This window comes from Oryza brachyantha, chromosome 6, assembly GCF_000231095.2.
Source record: "Oryza brachyantha chromosome 6, ObraRS2, whole genome shotgun sequence".
Lineage (NCBI taxonomy): Eukaryota > Viridiplantae > Streptophyta > Magnoliopsida > Poales > Poaceae > Oryza > Oryza brachyantha.
The window spans coordinates 17,018,198-17,036,079 of record NC_023168.2 but is presented as its reverse complement, the minus strand read 5'-3'; the positions used below and the strand labels follow the sequence as shown (position 1 = coordinate 17,036,079).

The 17,882-nt window shown below is 42.5% G+C and overlaps 2 protein-coding genes across 3 annotated transcripts; both read left to right on the top strand.

The window, feature by feature from the left end:
- The first annotated feature begins 996 nt into the window (after nucleotides 1-996).
- On the top strand, nucleotides 997-3,007 carry LOC102719128 (cytochrome P450 93A3-like). Its single transcript, XM_015838149.2, has 2 exons — nucleotides 997-1,961; nucleotides 2,042-3,007. The coding sequence occupies exons 1-2, from the start codon at nucleotides 1,017-1,019 to the stop codon at nucleotides 2,672-2,674; spliced, it is 1,578 nt and encodes a 525-aa protein (XP_015693635.2). The 5' UTR covers nucleotides 997-1,016; the 3' UTR covers nucleotides 2,675-3,007.
- Nucleotides 3,008-8,415: 5,408 nt separating this feature from the next.
- Nucleotides 8,416-15,193, top strand: LOC102722129 (transcription factor bHLH48). Of its 2 annotated transcripts, none has more exons than XM_040525119.1 (7): nucleotides 8,416-8,927; nucleotides 9,027-9,173; nucleotides 9,460-9,525; nucleotides 10,929-10,997; nucleotides 11,126-11,200; nucleotides 11,940-12,126; nucleotides 14,615-15,193. In XM_040525119.1, exons 1-7 carry the CDS (start codon nucleotides 8,577-8,579, stop codon nucleotides 14,653-14,655), a joined length of 936 nt encoding a protein of 311 aa, XP_040381053.1. In that variant the 5' UTR covers nucleotides 8,416-8,576; the 3' UTR covers nucleotides 14,656-15,193. The 2 variants fall into 2 exon arrangements, with proteins under 2 accessions (XP_040381053.1, XP_006656247.3); XM_006656184.3 differs by having other exon boundaries at nucleotides 8,419-8,927; nucleotides 11,889-12,126; nucleotides 14,615-15,192.
- Nucleotides 15,194-17,882: the final 2,689 nt, after the last annotated feature.

The following is a 17,882-nucleotide window of genomic DNA, read 5'->3' as shown; positions in this document are numbered from 1 at the left end:
TTAAATAGAAAAAGATTTAGAGTGAAGTGCACCAGTGGTCCCTAAAGTTGTGTGTATGTGTCATCTAGGCATCTGAACTCTCAAAATGTATTTTTAGGTCCCCGAACTGGTCAGGGGTGTCATATAGGTCCAAACGGACTTCGATCCGCTCCATACGCTGGCGTGGCATGCCACAGTGACGCCTACATATTGGTGGGGCCACGTGGGTCTCACATGACAGTATCTTTCTTTCATCTTTATTCTTTTCTCTCCCTTCTCGTAGGCGTCAACGTGGCATGCCACGTCAGCGGATCGAACGGGTCGGAGCCCGTTGGACCTATATGACATCTCCGGACAAGTTCGGGGACCAAAAATATATTTTGAGAGTTCAGAGACCTAGATGACACATGCACACAAGTTTAGGACCGTTGGTGCACTTCACTCTAAAATTTATAAGTAGCAACTCTTTCTGTTTCTTATAAGTCACTTTAGATTTTCTCAAAATCAAATATATTTAAATTTAACTACATTTATGTAACTACTAACGCCTACAATATTAAATTAGTTTTATTAAATTCACCATTAAATATAAATTGATAGTTTATTTATTTTGTAGTGTAAATATTGCTATATATATTTTTGTAAATTTGGTTAAACTTATAAACATGTGATCTAACCGAAGCTAAGATAACTTACCATATAAACCGGATGAGTGTATCTTAAGATTAAACTAGTCCTCCCTCATTTTTTTTTACATGTCTTTTTACGTGTATGTTGATTATTCGTGTTATTTAAAACAATTATTAAAATATATTAAATTATAAGTCATTCTTGAATTTCTCATGATAATAAATTAAATTATAATAAAAATTAATAATTATATATTTTTTGAACAAAATAAATGATTAATAACGTCGTATAAAAAGTACAGGGTGAGTATATATATTTAAAACCGGATGCTTTAAAATATAAAGGTGCTGATCACGATGCTCTACCAACCAAACATTGAGCAGTCAACCCAGCAATTTTCCGTCGGCATGGATCACCAGCCGTCAGCACGTGGTCTCTTCACACCTACCACGCTGCCTCTCCTCCTGCTCGTCGCCGGCCTGGCCGTCCTCTACTCTCTCCGCCGCCGGAGCAGCGGCGGCCGACACCTCCCACCGACCCCACCTGGGCTGCCCATCCTTGGCCACCTCCACCTGCTCGCGCCGCTGCCCCACCGGGCGCTCCACCGCCTCGCCGGGCGCCATGGCCCGCTCCTCCACCTCCGCCTCGGTTCCGTGCCCTGCGTCGTCGCCTGCTCGCCGGACGCCGCCCGCGAGGTGCTCAAGACCCACGAGGCCGCGTTCCTCGACCGCCCCAACACGACCCCCATCGAACGCCTCTCCTACGGCGGCCAGGGCTTCATCTTCTCCCCGTACGGGCCGTACTGGCGCTTCATGAAGCGCGCGTGCGTGCACGAGCTGCTGGCCGGGCAGACCCTCGACCGCCTCCGCCACGTCCGGCGCGAGGAGGTGGCGCGCCTCCTCGGCTCCCTCCGCCGGACCAGCGCCGACGAGGGCGCTCACGTCGACGTCGACGCCGCGCTGATGGGCCTCGCCGGCGACATCGTCTCCCGCATGGTGATGAGTCGGCGGTGGACCGGCGATGACACCGACATCCAGGAGATGAGGAGGTTGGTGGCCGAGATTGCCGAGCTCAGCGGCACGTTCAGCCTGCAGGATTACATCGGCGCGTTCAGGTACTGGGACGTGCAGGGGCTCGGCAAGCGCATCGACGCGGTGAACCGCAAGGTCGACGCCATGATGGAGCGGATACTGACGGCGAGGGAGGCTGTGAGGAGGCTTCGCCGGCAACAGAAAGCGGCGGCCGACGGCGAGGAGGAGGAGAAGGACGTCCTTGACATGCTCTTCGACATGCACGAAGACGAAGCCGCCGAGATGCGTCTCACCAGGGGCAACATCAAGGCGTTCATGCTGGTAAGCTCAGTCAACTCAGAGCTTGATGAACAGAACAGCTCAAGAACTCGATGTGAATCTGTGATCAATCTCGCGTGTAGGAAATGTTCGAGGCGGGGACGGACACGGCGGCGATCACGCTGGACTGGGCGTTGTCGGAGCTGATCAACAACCCGGACGTCCTCCGCAAGCTGCAGGCGGAGCTCGACGCGGTGGTCGGCAATGGCCGGCTCGCCGACGAATTGGACATTCCGAACCTCCCTTACCTACAGGCCGTCGCCAGGGAGACGATGCGGCTGCATCCAGCAGCACCAATGGTGACGCGGCGGTCGCGGGAGCCGTGCACGGTGGACGGCTACGACGTGCCGGCGGGGGCGACGGTCTTCGTGAACGTGTGGGCGATCGGCCGCGACCCGGCGTGCTGGCCGGAGCCGCTGGAGTTCCGGCCGGAGCGGTTCATGGACGGCGGGGCGAACGCCGGCACGGACGTGCGCGGGCAGCACTTCCACCTGCTGCCGTTCGGGTCCGGGAGGCGGACCTGCCCCGGCGCGTCGCTGGCGCTGCTGGTGGTGCAGGCGGCGCTGGCCGCCATGGTGCAGTGCTTCGAGTGGAGCCCCGTCGGCGGCGCGCCCGTGGACATGGAGGAGGGCCCCGGCATGACGACGCCGCGGAAGCGCCCGCTCGTCTGCACCGTCTCGCCGCGCCTCCACCCGCTGCCGCCGCTGCAGCCGTGACGTCATTGCAGGCGCAAATTTTATAGAATTTTCATAGGAAAAAGTTTAATTCCTCTCTTTATCTTGCAACAGTAAGTCAGAAAGAGTATCTGAATAGTAACAGTTTCTTTGATCTGCTCGTCCTAATAGTCAAAATAAAGTCAAAAAAATACTGCAATGCGTACTTTTTTTCCCTATACCATTACCAGTTCAATCTTTTTAATATTCCTGCATTATTGGACTGGTCGGCAGCAGTTGCTTGTTGATTTGTTTCTCCTTTCTTCAAAAGAAAGAGAGACCAGAGCACGAGAGCTGAAAACAATTGTAAACAATGGAGAAACACCTCCGACCATTTCCGTGACCGTATTTTTTTCTTTTGGACTATGTATTGAAAATGGTACTACTCCATAGGTAAATGTTTGACGTTGGTTAGTTCATTTTTGAGCTAGCCAAACTTAAACAAAAAAGTTTAGAGGGAGTATATTTCAAACGTAAATGGTAGTGGAAATATCGAAAAATCTAGTATGAAATAGTATCTGTGGAAACATACCAGTATCAATCAGAAGCCTGTAATTAATGTAAAAAAATTGAATGGAAAAACCATATAGTTAACTTACATGATTGTTTAATATGACCACTTAAAACCATGTTTATAGCTATGTTTTAGCCATTTACCCAAAATAGAGATTTAGCTAAAATTGAATACTCCCTGGTGTTTATTATGACACCGTTAAATTTTATATTTATATTTGATCATTCATGTTATTCAAAAATATAACTATTGATTATTTTTTTATAATTTGTTTTATTATTATAAAAACTTTAAGTATGACTTATAATTTTATATATTTGAATAAATTTTTTGAATATGATGAACGGTTAAACGTAGATCACAAAGTGAACAACTTCGTATAAAAAAACATGTATAGAGTAATTCTCTATACTGCAAACTAAATAGAGACAACTGCCATAAATATTGGGGTATTTAGAAATATGGTAAATAACCGTATTATGAAAACGATAATTTCTGTTAGAATATGAGAATGATTGGGAAAGAACAAAACCGTTTTCATTTCTATTTTCACATATTTTACCATTTTCATTTTTGTTGTTACCATTACCAAACCGTTCATATCGGAAACGAACGTCCAGAATTTATTCACCCCCTAACTTGGAAAGAGGGAAGCACCCAGAAGCGAAGACCACCGCGTGAATATTTTTATTTATATATTTTTTATTCAAAAGTAATAAAACAGATTATTTTTCTTGAATAAAAAATATAAAACTAGACTCCCAACGCTTAGCTAATGAGCAGTATATATATAGATTATGTTTAGATCCTTCAAAATAGCAAAAGTTTTGTCATTTTGAAGTATTTTTTGGCAAAATGGATGTAAACACTAGGGTAAGAAAATGACAACTTTGTATTTGGTATTTGGCAGTCTAGAGCAGCAAATTTCGCCAAAAAACGAATAGGGACACGGACCACCTCTTACTTTTGTCAAAAAAATGACAACTTTTGCATGTCTCTAAACACCAACTTGCAAAAATGCAATGCCAAAACTTTTATCATCAAAACTTTTGTCATTTGCCATTTGCTATTTCAAATAGATCTAAACAGGTCCATAAATATTCACTGATCAGGTGATATATTCGACGTGATAAACTTTGGTTGGTGGTAGTTGGATGGATGGCTAGTGATACTTGCCATATTTGCATGTGTCCCCTATAAAACTCTCCTGCTGGGCGTTAAGGGGGCTGTCCGTGAATTGTTTCTACTCATGATGGTAAATGATTTTGCAAGCGGTTCCGTGAGAATAAATAAAACACCCATCAATTAGGCATTAAGGGGATCGTCTCCAAAATCATTAACCCCTCCTGTAAGGGCTTACATATTGTTATGGGGTTGACAAACAGTTTGCCACGTTGGATATGTCACCTGGGTATGTTTTATATATTGCGCCTGGCTAGACATTTGGGGTCCAGTTATTTTTGAAAACTTAAAAAAATTATAAAAGAATCCCACCACGTGGGCACAACGGAGGAGGCAGCATTGGAGTTTGGAGGAGAGGTTGGTTGGGCTATATTGGTAGATGGGCCTAAGCCTGTTGGACGGTTGTTGGGCTAAGCCACGTGAGGTTTGTGGGCTACTGGGCCATACATAGGCCGTGGCCCATGGAGACAGCGCTGCTTCAGTCAAAGGAAAAGGAAGACCTGCGCCCGATGGATCTGGATCGTATGCTTCCCAAATCCAAATCCCGGCGTTGCTTTCGCCGGCCGTCGCGCTCATCTCTCGTCTTCTCTCCTCGTCTTAGAAGAAAGTTCTAACATTATAGCTAACAATCAGCTCTAATTCTAATTCATTTTATAGTCAATTTAATTATAATTTATATAATAGTTACTACAAAACATTAGTATATAGTCCTATATGTCATATGTACACTCTGTTTTAGAGTCCGTGTGCAGCTGACTACAAATTAGTAGTCCATCTTTTTTCTCTCTCCTATCTTATCTCTTTAAAATATGTTTATAGCTGACTTATAGCCGCTCTTATAGTCTGCTATTATACCCGCTCTAAGGTCCACTGTTGGAGTAACTTCTAATATAAGACTTTCTAACATTGTATAAATTTATATGAATACTAATGAATCTATACACAAATAATTATCTATATAAATTTAGAAAATGTTATAAAGTGTTATATTTTGAAACGGAGAGAGTATTTCTTTCTCTTAGTTATGTATTTAATATATCAATCTTACAAAATAAACATACCATTTTTAGTTTTCATTTTCTATCATTTTCGCGTGAGCTTATAGGCTTCCGGTTCGCTATTGTACGTAGGGTACGTTCGAATCAACGGATGATATTTTTTGTCACGTAAAACAATAAACATAAATAGCTCAAGTGTAATTTAACACTCATTATTATAAAAATTAAAAAAGATTTATTTGATTTCTAGAGTAGATTCTACTTATAATGTTTTTATATGAAATACTCCGCTTAACAATTTTAAAAATATGTCAACGATTGACGAGGTATAAGCTAAGAGCAAGTTTAATAGTATAGCCAATTAGTAACTTTAAATTTAGTCAATCTGATAGCCAATTCATACTATAGATATCTACAAAACATATGCTACACTATTAATATCTAGTCCTATCTGTCATACACCCATTGTGTGTTTGGGGTCTGTGTTACAGCTGGTTACAAATGTAGCACGCTGCTCTTCTCTCTCATATCTTAGGCCATTCTCAATTGCCTCTTTCATTTCACAATTTTTAAGTGTGACACATTAGCGTTTTAGTTTTGTTTTGTAAAATGAAAGGACATCTCTCAGTGATCTCATTCATTTCACAGTTTCATAGACTTGATAGAGCATTAAATTCATGCATGAGAGTGTGATTAAACGTGCCATACGAATTGTAGATAAAAGAAAGGTTTGGTCTCAATGGACTTTCATTAAACTTTCTTTTGCTTGGGAACAACGTCATGAGCCTTTCACTAGAATGAGAGTAGGTACAATAGCAGGCTATAAGCCAGCTATAAGTATATTTTAAAGAGATAAGAGGGGAGAGGAAAGAGACGTGGGCTACTAATTTGTAGCGAGCTGCACATGGGCTCCAAGACAAAATATGTGTATGACATGTGAGGCCATGTATTAATGTTTTGTAGCTAACTATTGTATGCATTGGCTATAGATGAATTGGAGCTAGTAGTTGACTATACTATTGAACTTGCTCTGAAAGGTTTTCTTTTTTTCCTAATTAAATGTTTGTCATGTCATAAAAAATATAATATGACATCTAATTAATATCAAATAAAAGTGTCACTGAGAATGACCTAATCTCTTTATAATATATTTATAGGCTTATAGTCTGTTACTGTACTGCTCTAAGTCAGATTAAAAAAAGAAACGGACGCTTGCTCGTATGCTGCTGTCCGTGCTGTGCCATGCGGCCATGCATGGTCGTCAGCTTTCCTTCTTCCCCTTGCGCACGTTGACGCGCACGACACGCGGTACCCTAGTTTCTTCTACAAAGGCCACATGGTGTTGATCCTGTTGTTCGGTACTCCCTCCGTTTTATAATATAAGATGTTTGATTTTTTTACTTATAATGTTTGATCATTTATCTTATTCAAAAATTATGAAAATATCATTTGTTTTACTTGTGAGTTATAGAACTTTAAACCTAACTTATTATTTTTTATATTTGTATTAAATTTTTAAATAAGATGAATAGTCAAATGTTACAATAAAAAAGTCAAACATCTTATATCATAAAAACGGAGGTAGCAGTAATTAGTACACCAACTTTACTTAGTAGCAGTACTTTGTCACGAACATCATGGATATATATACTACTACTGCCACGTGCTCGATCTCACTAAACTGAGCGCTAATCCATATGTAACCTCCCTCCCTCCCAGGATGTTGGGAGATCTAGACCTTTTTCTTTTCCTTTGCCCTCGTGCGTGTCACGTACTAGCACAGAACTAACATAAAAGGTGGCACGAAGTTAGTTGCTGAGTCGAACCGAAACAACGGCAATAGAAAGAACCATATTGATAAAGAACATGGTCAATTGTACATTTTTCACTCTTTTGTATCCTCCGTCCCTAAATGTTTTATGTTGTTGTCTTTTTTATACGTGTTTGACTATTTGTTTTATTTAAAAAAATTTATCAAATATGTAAAGCTATATATATGCATAAAAATATATTTAACAATACATGAAATGATATAAAAATAATTAATAATTAAATAAAATTTTTGAATAAGACGAACGGTCAAACGTGTATAAAAAGTCAACGGCGTCAAACATTTAGGGATGGATAAAGTATTTTATAAGCATACGTGTAAAGGTAAAGTTAGTACGGTGTGTTCGCTAAAAACATATTTTTATTACTCTTCTTTTTTTATTTACCTTATGTAATAAAGTTTATTTAAATAAATACTACTACGATTGAGATCATTTCTTTTTTCTCCACTCTTCTTCTTTATGTAATTATGTTTACTCACAGGCAATAGAGAGAGTGTCGTCTTTTACGTGACGATTGGCATTTGGCAGCGATGGAAAAACCATTCTGCCAAGCATGGCTGGCTGTGCATCTGGCGAGAAATTAAAGACGCTTTAAAACAGCACGGTCCACGACCCGCTGCCGAAAACGGTAAAAGTCAACACCGCGAAGTTTTACCTCTATCGCCACGCCTACGCTGCTTCGCCAAATCTACAGAAGGTGAGAAAATTTTTTAGAAGTGTCACATCAAATATTTAATCGGATGTCGGAAGGGGTTTACGGACACAAATGAAAAACGAATTTCGCGGCTAGTCGAGAAACCGCGAGACGAATCTTTTGAGCCTAATTAAGCCGTCATTAGCACATGTTGGTTACTGTAGCACTTTTAGCTAATCATGGACTAATTAGGCTTAAAAAATTCGTCTCGAGATTTCTCACATAACTGTATAATTAGTTTTTTTGTTTTATCTATGTTTTTAATATGTTTAATGCTTCATTTAAATATCTAAAAATTTAATGTGATGTTTTTGGAAAAAATTTTGAGAACTATACCAGACCTAACCTAGGCCTAACCCTACTATTCCGTACTATACACCGTAAAAAAGAAAAAAAAATAAACAATACTAATAATGTAATAAATAGACTAAAAATAATACTAGTAATAAAAAAAGTCCAACTCTTGCCCTCCCTGTCTCTCTCCCCCCCCCCCCCCCCCCCCCCCCCCCCCTCCTCTTCTTCTCCACAGAAGCGAAGCGAGCGAGCGAGCAAAAGCTCGAAAGGCAAGGCAAGCGCGCTCGACGACGACGCCGACCTCTATAAATACCGCCACTGCTCTCCACTCCCCTCGCCTCCGGCCGCCCCTCCGCCTCCTGCCGAACGCCGCCGCCGCCATCTCGCGCCAATGCGGCACCCCTCGCCGACGCCGCCGGAGCTCTCCGCCGCCCGGGGCGAGATCCAGGTTGCCTCCGCCCCGCGGTCTTCCTCCGGCGGTGCTGGGGGTAGCGGGGGCTCCTTCACCGCGCTGCTGGGCCTCCCGACCTCCCAGGCGATGGAGCTCCTCCTCCCCGCCGCGGGCGCGCCGCCGCCCGCGTTCCCCGCCGCCGACCCGCACCTCGTCGACCGCGCCGCGCGGTTCTCCGCGTTCGCCTCCCCCTCACCATCCTCCCCGTCCCCGACCCCGCCTCCTCCCCTCTCCTCATCCGCCTCCGCCTCCGCCGCCGCCAAGCGCAAGGCCGACACCGCCTCCTCCAAGGTATCCGCACGCGCCCACGTCCCTGCACCCCTCCCTCTTCTCCTTCTCGGGCTTCGTCGGAGACTAAACTCGGTGTCGTTTCTCTTGATTGCGCGGCAGGGGAAGGCCGCGAAGAAGGGGAAGACCGCGGCCAGCGGGGACGACAGCAAGGACGGTGGTGGCGACGGCGAGGACGAGAAGCCGGCGTACGTGCACGTGAGGGCGAGGAGGGGGCAGGCGACGGACAGCCACAGCCTCGCCGAGCGGGTGAGTTCGCCGTCCGTCCGTCCGGCTCGCCGCTGATCGATCGCCCACTTACTAATCACTCTCAAACCCTTAAACCAATCTCGTCGCGGGATTAGATTTGTGGGGGAGCATTGAGGGGGGGGGGGGGGGGGGGTTTAGCGAGCTGGATTACGCAATGATTGGGTAATTAGGACGTGGTGACGTCGCTGTTAATGCCTTTTTCAGGGTTGCTTTCCTCGTTAATTACTTAATTATTCGATTCCTCTTGGCTCTTTCTTGACATTTTTTTTTTTGCTCTGAGAAACAGGCGAGACGCGAGAAGATCAATGCGAGGATGGAGCTTCTCAAGGAGCTGGTCCCCGGATGCAGTAAGGTGAGCAATATATTAGCTTCTTCCATATTATTTTACAAAGTTATCGAGTCCTTTTTTTTTTTCGCGAATAGAAGAGGCTTCACCTTTGCGTTTCGAAAGGTGAAATTGCCGCGGAGTTTTGTGCAAAGTACACTTCTTTTTTCTGCTTTCGGTGGTCTTTTTACTGCTTTTGATGGCATAGTGAAATTTGTCATCTCTTATCTGTTGGGTCCAAAGGCACTACGAGTCCAAAGAATCAGGCCAAGTGTTGGTGTGCAGTAGCATGGAGTAATAGTCTCAGTCTGCTTGGCTCATTTCTTGCAAATGCATAGCATGGCTTGGAGAAAGAGGTTGAATGCAATGTGTATTCTTAAACGTGGCGGTCTTGCACTGGCATGGCGACACATCCATATGGGCGAGTTGCACGATGGAGGTGGGCGTTGGGATAATGTGGCCATGGTTCCCCTTGTGGATGATAAGGGAGACACCTTGATCCGGTGTACCTAACTTGAGGGGGAGGGGATGGGGTTTGGCCTTGGTGGTGGTTGTCTGGGCAGAATGTGGCAGCCACTTTAAAAGACACTGGAGGACGGTAGCTTAATGGAGGGGCTTGTTTGGTTGCTGTAATGCCATGAGTCCCGTCTCCCCTTTCTCTCCATCACTTTAGAATGTTGCTATCCCTAAGCTCACGCAATAATGTGCTTATGGGTCGGCATCTCTGGGTGTTGGATGTGGAAGCAAGCCTGCTATTGTGTGAGCTGTTGTGTGAGGTGCTCGGGTAGCTTACCATTGGCGAGTATTGGTTGGTCTTCATTAATTATGGATTCATGGAAAGTGACTGGCCTGTTGTATTGGTGCGGTAGTTTGACTATTAGTTTCACTGTAAGGACAGCAGCTTTTGTGCTGGAGGTGTCAATAACTGTGAATGATTTCATAGGTCAATCCGCTGTGAGATTTATGAGGACCATTATCTTATTGTCTTAAACAAACTGCATTTCTGCCGGTCTGCTAATATAACCTGGTGGTTTTGTTGTACTAGCATATGTTTAGAGTTTATCTAACTAATTACCTCAACCATTGCAAATCGACTTAATTTTAGCTGGATCATGATCTGGAGAACAAATAATATAAAGGATTTGATAGTTTTAAGATCACATTTCTAACTAACAAAATGAAGACTACAGTACCATGAAACCAGATTCTGCAAGACTGCAACCAAATTTTTGCTTCTACTATTTCCTTTCATGTTCTCGTTTAATAGCGGTAACTCCACTCTGTATATCCAAAACTGAAGTCAAACTTTATGCGATTTTGTCATAATTTTTTATTTTTTTTCATCGTGCAATTTATTGTATTAACTGAAATAACTCAGGAAAAACAATTACTTTATCAACAACAATTGTTTGATATGTTATGTGTAACAGGTATCAGGAACAGCATTGGTACTGGATGAGATCATCAATCATGTCCAATCTCTTCAAAGGCAAGTTGAGGTAACTGTTCTTTTTTGCTTATAATACCTTAACTCCAAATACCCTATTTACCCTTTAACCCCCTTAATGTGCAAGCTAGTAAGGTATTCACTTATGCTATTGTTGTTTGTTAATTGTGATTGGTTCAGTACTTGTCAATGAGGCTCGCAGCTGTAAATCCGAGGGTCGACTTTGGTGGGATAGACAACTTCTTGACTACAGAGGTACAGTTCTGAATAATCAATTGCATATTGAATATTTTTTGTCACCGTATCAATTGCATATTGAATACGGAGGTTGTTTACTGAAGTATTATTTCGTTCATCTTCATTTATAGACAATACTAGCTGATTTCTTTGGGCCAGAGATCTCTTTAAATTGTTTTTCTAATTGAATAGCCTGTCCTCTGCTAAAAACTGGATCATTTTCTCATCATTTATTGGACTTCTTTATACGACTGCATTTCTGTGAAACATATCCTACTGTACTTGTAACTCTGCTTGACAGCCTGTCAGTTTGCCATTATTCCATATTGCAATTTTGACTGACTTCTAGAAAGAGAAAGAACGTCTATTGGTACAATGAGTTGTATCTAGATGGTTGACACTTGAAACTATCGTTTACCTGAGAATGTGTTATTGATAATGGTTAAGATATTCCACTTGGAGTTATATACATGATTAGAGCATTGCAGCTGGATCACATGTTTTCTGCAGAATGTTGCAGTTTTGAAAATCCATTTATGCTGTAGTTTTGAAAATCCATGTAAAATTTCTAGCATGCATGTTTTCTAATTATGTAAATCTCTCAGAATTACTAAATTTAGTTAAAGTTGATCCATGGTCCATTTGTTTAAGTGCACTAATTATACTAATGGGCAAATTGATAGTTTGCTTACTATTGTGTTTCTAGTGTGGAAGGATAACAGGCTTGAACTATAAGAATGGAATGGATTTGGAGCAGGTCACCTGGCCAGACATGGGTGTCCATGGAACAAGGCATCTCATGCAACTACAACAGCAGTTCTGGCATGGTGATTTAGCCCATCCACTCCAGCCGCCTTCACAGTGGGAAAAGCGTGCAGATACCAACCCCCCTGGCTTTAGCAACTCAAGTTCCTCTCTCTTCGGCTATGATCTAGCAAGCTCTGGTAAAACTGGCAACAAACCTATATCTCTGAATTTAATTGTTTGTCGTTTGCATCCAAATTTTCTCAGCCTTGATTGGACCACCACTTTTGTCTCTTGTGTTGTCCCAGAGTGTTTAGAAATAGGTAAATGGGCAATGTGTGGTAAAATATGCAGAAAGTCAGTTTCTCCAGGAAAAATTACTGCATCTTCAGGAAAGATTATAATCAAGTATAACGTATCCTATTCAAAAAAAAAGTATAACGTATCTTATGGACATGCTAATTAAAATACTTGTTATAAATTGTAAAGAAACATATAAATTTACATTTTGATTTGGATGTGATGGAGATGACTAACTTAATTGGGCCCTCTTCTATTTAATAGTTAAAGTTTATTAGCAACTAGGGGTTTAAGGAAGCAGGAACTTGTAACATTCTAGAAAGATTAGAGAATGGTTTGTTTGTTCTTCCTCCCTTTATTTGTTCACTCAATCATTATCGCCATCATCGCCACCATTTTGGATGGTAAGGGGCCATATAGCTGTGTTCGTCTGGTGGATCTGTTCTCTCTGGCACCAGCGGACCCAACTGGTTGGTGTGGCTGGGCCCGAATCAATAAATGCATGTCTAGAAACCATATCACTCCCGGCTTTCCGTTTGGGCTTGGCTGCATAAGGCCTGTAGATGCAGATCTGGTCCCTTTGGCCCTTCTGATCACTCGTACAACTGTGAAGGGCCCACTTTTTTCTGTAAGTTGTCCAGTGCCTGTCTAGGGATCCCCTTTCTTGCAATGGAGGGAGCCAGCTAAAACAACTTTAATCTTAGTGCTACTATTTGTACGCTGTACTGTAGTATTGTTTTCTATGCAACTAGTTAAATAGTACTCGCAAATATTTACTCCGTTCTATATTATAAGACTTTCTAGCATTGCCTAGATTCATACATGTGCTAATGAATCTAGACATATATACAAAACATATACATTGATATATAGATAAATCTGGGCAAACCCAGAAAGTCGTACAATATGAAATGGAGGGAGTAGATAAGATAATCTAATGGTTTGAATATAACTTGTATGTCTACGGACGAAATTTCATTCAATTATGACAATTCATGTAGGCTAGAGTTATGTTTACATTGCATGACCTGCATTGGCATGCCATTTGACTGTCCTTGGTAGCTAGAGATGTACTGGGTAGTTGGGTACTGAATTTTCTAGTGGAGCCCGTATCTTTACCAAGGAATACACCGTAACACACGATTCAGTTTATGAGGCCAATTATATAGCTTGGCTAAGAGAGTGTATTTGATAACTAGTGCAAATATTGTTAGAGCCAAACGATTCAAGTCAGCTCCATTGTTTAGGAACTAGCATGTTCTAACGCTATTGCAAATTCATACTCTTGCATTTGCTAATGAGTGAAATGGAAGAAAAGATGTGTAGCGATCTGCCGTTTGGATCTGGGTAACTGATCTGCGGCTCTGGATCCAAGCAGAGCTCTTGGAGGGACAAATGCTATTGGAGGTACAGACCCAATCATGCAAAGCGTTCAAGGATCATTAAACCTTTAGGGCCCTCCCCTGAGGCCCTGACTACATGATATCTGTACTGCATTACGGCTGGCAGAATCTGTTTTTGCCAGAAATTATTGCAGCTTCTTCGTGTACCGGTGTCTGCTCAAAGCTGAGTGGTATACAGCAAGTCAGCTCCATTGTTTAGGAACTAGCATGTTCTAACGCTATTGCAAATTCATACTCTTGTATTTGCTAATGAGTGAAATGGAAGAAAAGATGTGTAGCGATCTGCCGTTTGGATCTGGGTAACTGATCTGCGGCTCTGGATCCAAGCAGAGCTCTTGGAGGGACAAATGCTATTGGAGGTACAGACCCAATCATGCAAAGCGTTCAAGGATCATTAAACCTTTAGGGCCCTCCCCTGAGGCCCTGACTACATGATATCTGTACTGCATTACGGCTGGCAGAATCTGTTTTTGCCAGAAATTATTGCAGCTTCTTCGTGTACCGGTGTCTGCTCAAAGCTGAGTGGTATACAGCAAGCTTTGTCCAGTCCTCCCCAGCCATCATCTTTATCACGCTGCCCGCCTTGGCAGACCTGGGTACCAGGACAGATCTCAAGCCCTCATGGATTCACATTGAATGGACCCAATTTGGTGCAGTTTTAGTCTTTGTGGTTCAGCTTATTCGCTTTGCATTCCTCCAAAATAGGTGGCCTTGATGAATTCCCAACTATTGACACTGTTATGCTGTGCATGCTTTTGGCACCTTTCTTGTTTTCTTACTTTTGTATGTAATTTCAAAAAAATACTGAGTACTCTGCGAGATTTTGGTAGTTTTACTGATCTGAGCCACTTTTTACCTGTTACCAGCTGTTCACTTGGTGGTGTCCTAGTCTTGCCCTTCCCTCTTGAAATCATTGTACCCCGGAAACCCTACCACGAACTTTGACCTCTTCCACTTTTTTGAGTTTTTTCATGTCTTTGTGCAGGTGCGCCGGCCCAGACAGGCAAGCTAAAGACGGAGCTGTGAGTCTGTGGTGGTAGATAGCAAAGCAACTAAGCAAGTCAGCAGAGCAAGCCAAAAATACATGAGCTGTGGGCAATGGCGGCTGGATGTCATGAGAGCAAGCTAGGCGTGAGCTGTGGACGACGACGGCGGCGGCTGCTGCTGTGGATGGCGACGTCTGGTGCAGTGCAAGCGCAGTGCAATGGAACTTTCATTACTTCGACGGCCAAATTCCGAGACGATGTACATATGATGGATGCAAGATATAGAAATACTGCTGCTGTTTGTTGAGAGGCTTTTGGAGCTGGAGACGATGGATGCCAAGGTTTTACTGCTGCTGCTATCACTTTGTAGAGATGAGCGAGCGATACTCTGGGTTCTTTTCTTGCTGATGTATTCTTGGCGTATGTCTGACTACGATGGTTTAATCTCAAGGTTATATGAGCAGCATTTGCATTTATTTGGTGAACAAGTTGAAACAAAGTTACAAGGGTCCTTGTCCTTGGGTGTTTAGGGGGCCCAAACTAAAAACTCGTTGTATTGGTTATTGTTTGGTTTTTTATGTAAAAAGACCAATTTTTTGCAAATTAAAAATAATTTGTCAATAAAACTTATATATGTGTGTTCACCTGCCTAAAAATCATGGCTGAAAAATAAATTATGGTGAAAAACTTAAAATTAATTTAAAATTTAAAATTGAAATTTTAACTTCAAAGCATAAGAAAAGATCCAGTGATAATCTTTGTGTGTCACTGAGATGAAAAGGCTGACATGAGCACATGGGTGCAAGGGACAAGAGGGACAGAACTCCCAAGACAATTAGCACGTGCAACTGAGCAAATGTGCAGTTGCAATAACGGAAGATGGTTCTGGAACTTATTATCTTTTTGCCAACGTGTTAAACTGTTAATTCTGTAGGCTGTAGACAAGATAACATAGTAATACGGTGTATTTCATAAACCATGATATGAAATTGAAAATACACTGCCCAGAATAAAAATCTAAACCACGTTTCCAAGTATCAGAGAACTTTTAGGCCGAAAATGTCGTTTGCACTGATGAGCTATGAAACATATTCAGCAACATGTCCTCAATCCAAAAAAAGGAGAGGATCCCTAGATTCCTACTGCGGTACTCGTGCGAAGGAGAAAATACCTCAATACCCCTTATTCTGTAAAAATATATTAGATATTTGACAGGCAAGGGATATTAAAGCGATAAAATTTCTTAATTTATTACTTATTCATGCTAGTTAGGAGAGGAGAAGTTGGTATTTTTGGACCGAGGAAGTGTTTGGGTCAGTACGACGCACCTATAATCATCCCATTCTTTTGGCTTTTAATTATTCTTACAAGTCTAAATTTGAATAATTTGAATTTTTTTAACCTTAAATTTAAAGTTGATTTGAGATTTTTTTCATTGCTGTTTATTTTTCAATTTAGCTTTTAATCCTTGTAAACACATATATAAAAGTTTTATTCGTAAATTATTTTTTTATGTAACTGTACCAATTGATTTTTTTCTACCAACAAGCCAAAAAAGATAACACCGAATATAGGCGGTGGCCGGCGACGATCGGACGCACCTACTACCTCCGTCCCTAAATATTTGATGCCGTTAACTTTTTTATACATATTTGACCATTCGTCTTATTAAAAAAATTATATAATTATTAGTTATTTTATATTATTTTATTTATTGTTAAGTATACTTTTATGCATATATATATATATAGCTTTACATATTTTGTAAAATTTTTTAAATAAGACGAATGGTCAAACGTATATAAAAAAGTCAACGGCGTCGAATATTTAAGAACTGAGGGAGTATAATATAGTCGGCAGGTCCCCCAGAACCGTAAGCGGAATGTAGCCGGGGCAGCAGATGGGGAGGAGAGCATCCCGCTGTCGCCGGTTGGGGAGACACGCACGCCGGCGGCGCCCCGGAAGTGCAGGGCCAGTCCGCAGCACCGGCCATGTGATTTTGGCCCTATGTCAACCCAACCTACCTGCAAGTTGAATCACTCTTCCTTGGGGGTATGTACTATTATCTGGTTTCGTTCCAACAGAATTACTACCTGGTTTCTTTCTTATGCATCATGTTCTTAGCAGATCTGACATAAAATCGTGATCAAACAACAATGGAAAGGACAAATGGTTTTTCATTGGAACAAGAGATAGACTTCAGTCTGCTGTCAACAACTGCATGCTGAAGTAGTAACTGGTAACAGCAGAATGAAAAGATCATGGGTGTGCTTGTGATATGTAAATGTTGAAGAAAAAATGTCAGGCAACGGTATAAGGCTTGCCATCAAAGATTATTCTACTGCTTTTCAATGTTGGAGGTCATTTACATAGAACACCAAGTGACAGTATATTCTGTCTTCAACAAATGGACATTCTATCCAAGCATATAATCTTTAAAAGAAGTGATGTGCATTTCCCCAGCATGACAGCATGAGATTTACTACTGACATTATTGATAATATCTGGGGTGTGATTGAGAACCTATGTTATTATAGCAAGACACTGCACTAACCAATGAAGAGCAAATCCTACTTGCAAGTGTTACATTTCTGATTCAAACCCAATGTTCCAAAACCCTTCAGGTGTCAATGGTGGAGCATACCTGTAGCGATGTCTGGATACACCATCCTGATGCTCGCACCTCATGCTTGTGGAGTTCGCACCATCACCATTTGCACGGCCATCTGGAAGAACAGCGTCATAGAATTTCTTGCACTGTTTGCACTCAACGCCTTTCAGATCCTCCCGGTCAGCCTTTTTTCTTACAGGTTCTGTGTATTTGAAACCTTTACTTGATGGATGGATTGAAATCGTACTTCAACGCAACCGCCTCTGATGGGCATCTCTCTCCCTGCACACATCTCCGCAATCTCCCTCTCTAGCCGACGAACAACCTCATCTTTCTTCCCCAATTCATCCTCCAACCACCCCAGAAGCTGCTTCTTCTCAACCTCATGCCTCGCGACCGCATCCGCAAGGCTCCCCTTCATCTCCTCAAGAGAGCAACCCAGCTGCAGAACCTTCTCCTCCGCGTGCCGCTTGCTCCTCCAGTCGGCGCACCAGGCCGGCCTCCCTCTCCCTCCGCGGCGTTGGCCAGCTGCGCCTCCTTAATTTTCGTTCGCACGCCGCGCACCACCTCACCTCGAGTGCTCGGCGTCTCGACGGCGCGCGCGAGGTGCTCGGGGGACAATTCAGATGTATACCCAAGATTTCTATAAAAAAAAT

What these genes read in the sequence shown, in the direction of transcription:
- LOC102722129 (XM_006656184.3), top strand. Translation starts at nt 8,577, where the DNA reads ATGCGGCACCCCTCGCCGACGCCGCCGGAGCTCTCCGCCGCCCGGGGC. An exon ending in ACAACTTCTTGACTACAGAG is followed by an intron (nt 11,201 to 11,888) that starts GTACAGTTCTGA and finishes TTGTGTTTCTAG; the next exon opens with TGTGGAAGGATAACAGGCTT. An exon ending in CTATGATCTAGCAAGCTCTG is followed by an intron (nt 12,127 to 14,614) that starts GTAAAACTGGCA and finishes GTCTTTGTGCAG; the next exon opens with GTGCGCCGGCCCAGACAGGC.
- LOC102719128 (XM_015838149.2), top strand. Translation starts at nt 1,017, where the DNA reads ATGGATCACCAGCCGTCAGCACGTGGTCTCTTCACACCTACCACGCTG. An exon ending in ACATCAAGGCGTTCATGCTG is followed by an intron (nt 1,962 to 2,041) that starts GTAAGCTCAGTC and finishes TCTCGCGTGTAG; the next exon opens with GAAATGTTCGAGGCGGGGAC.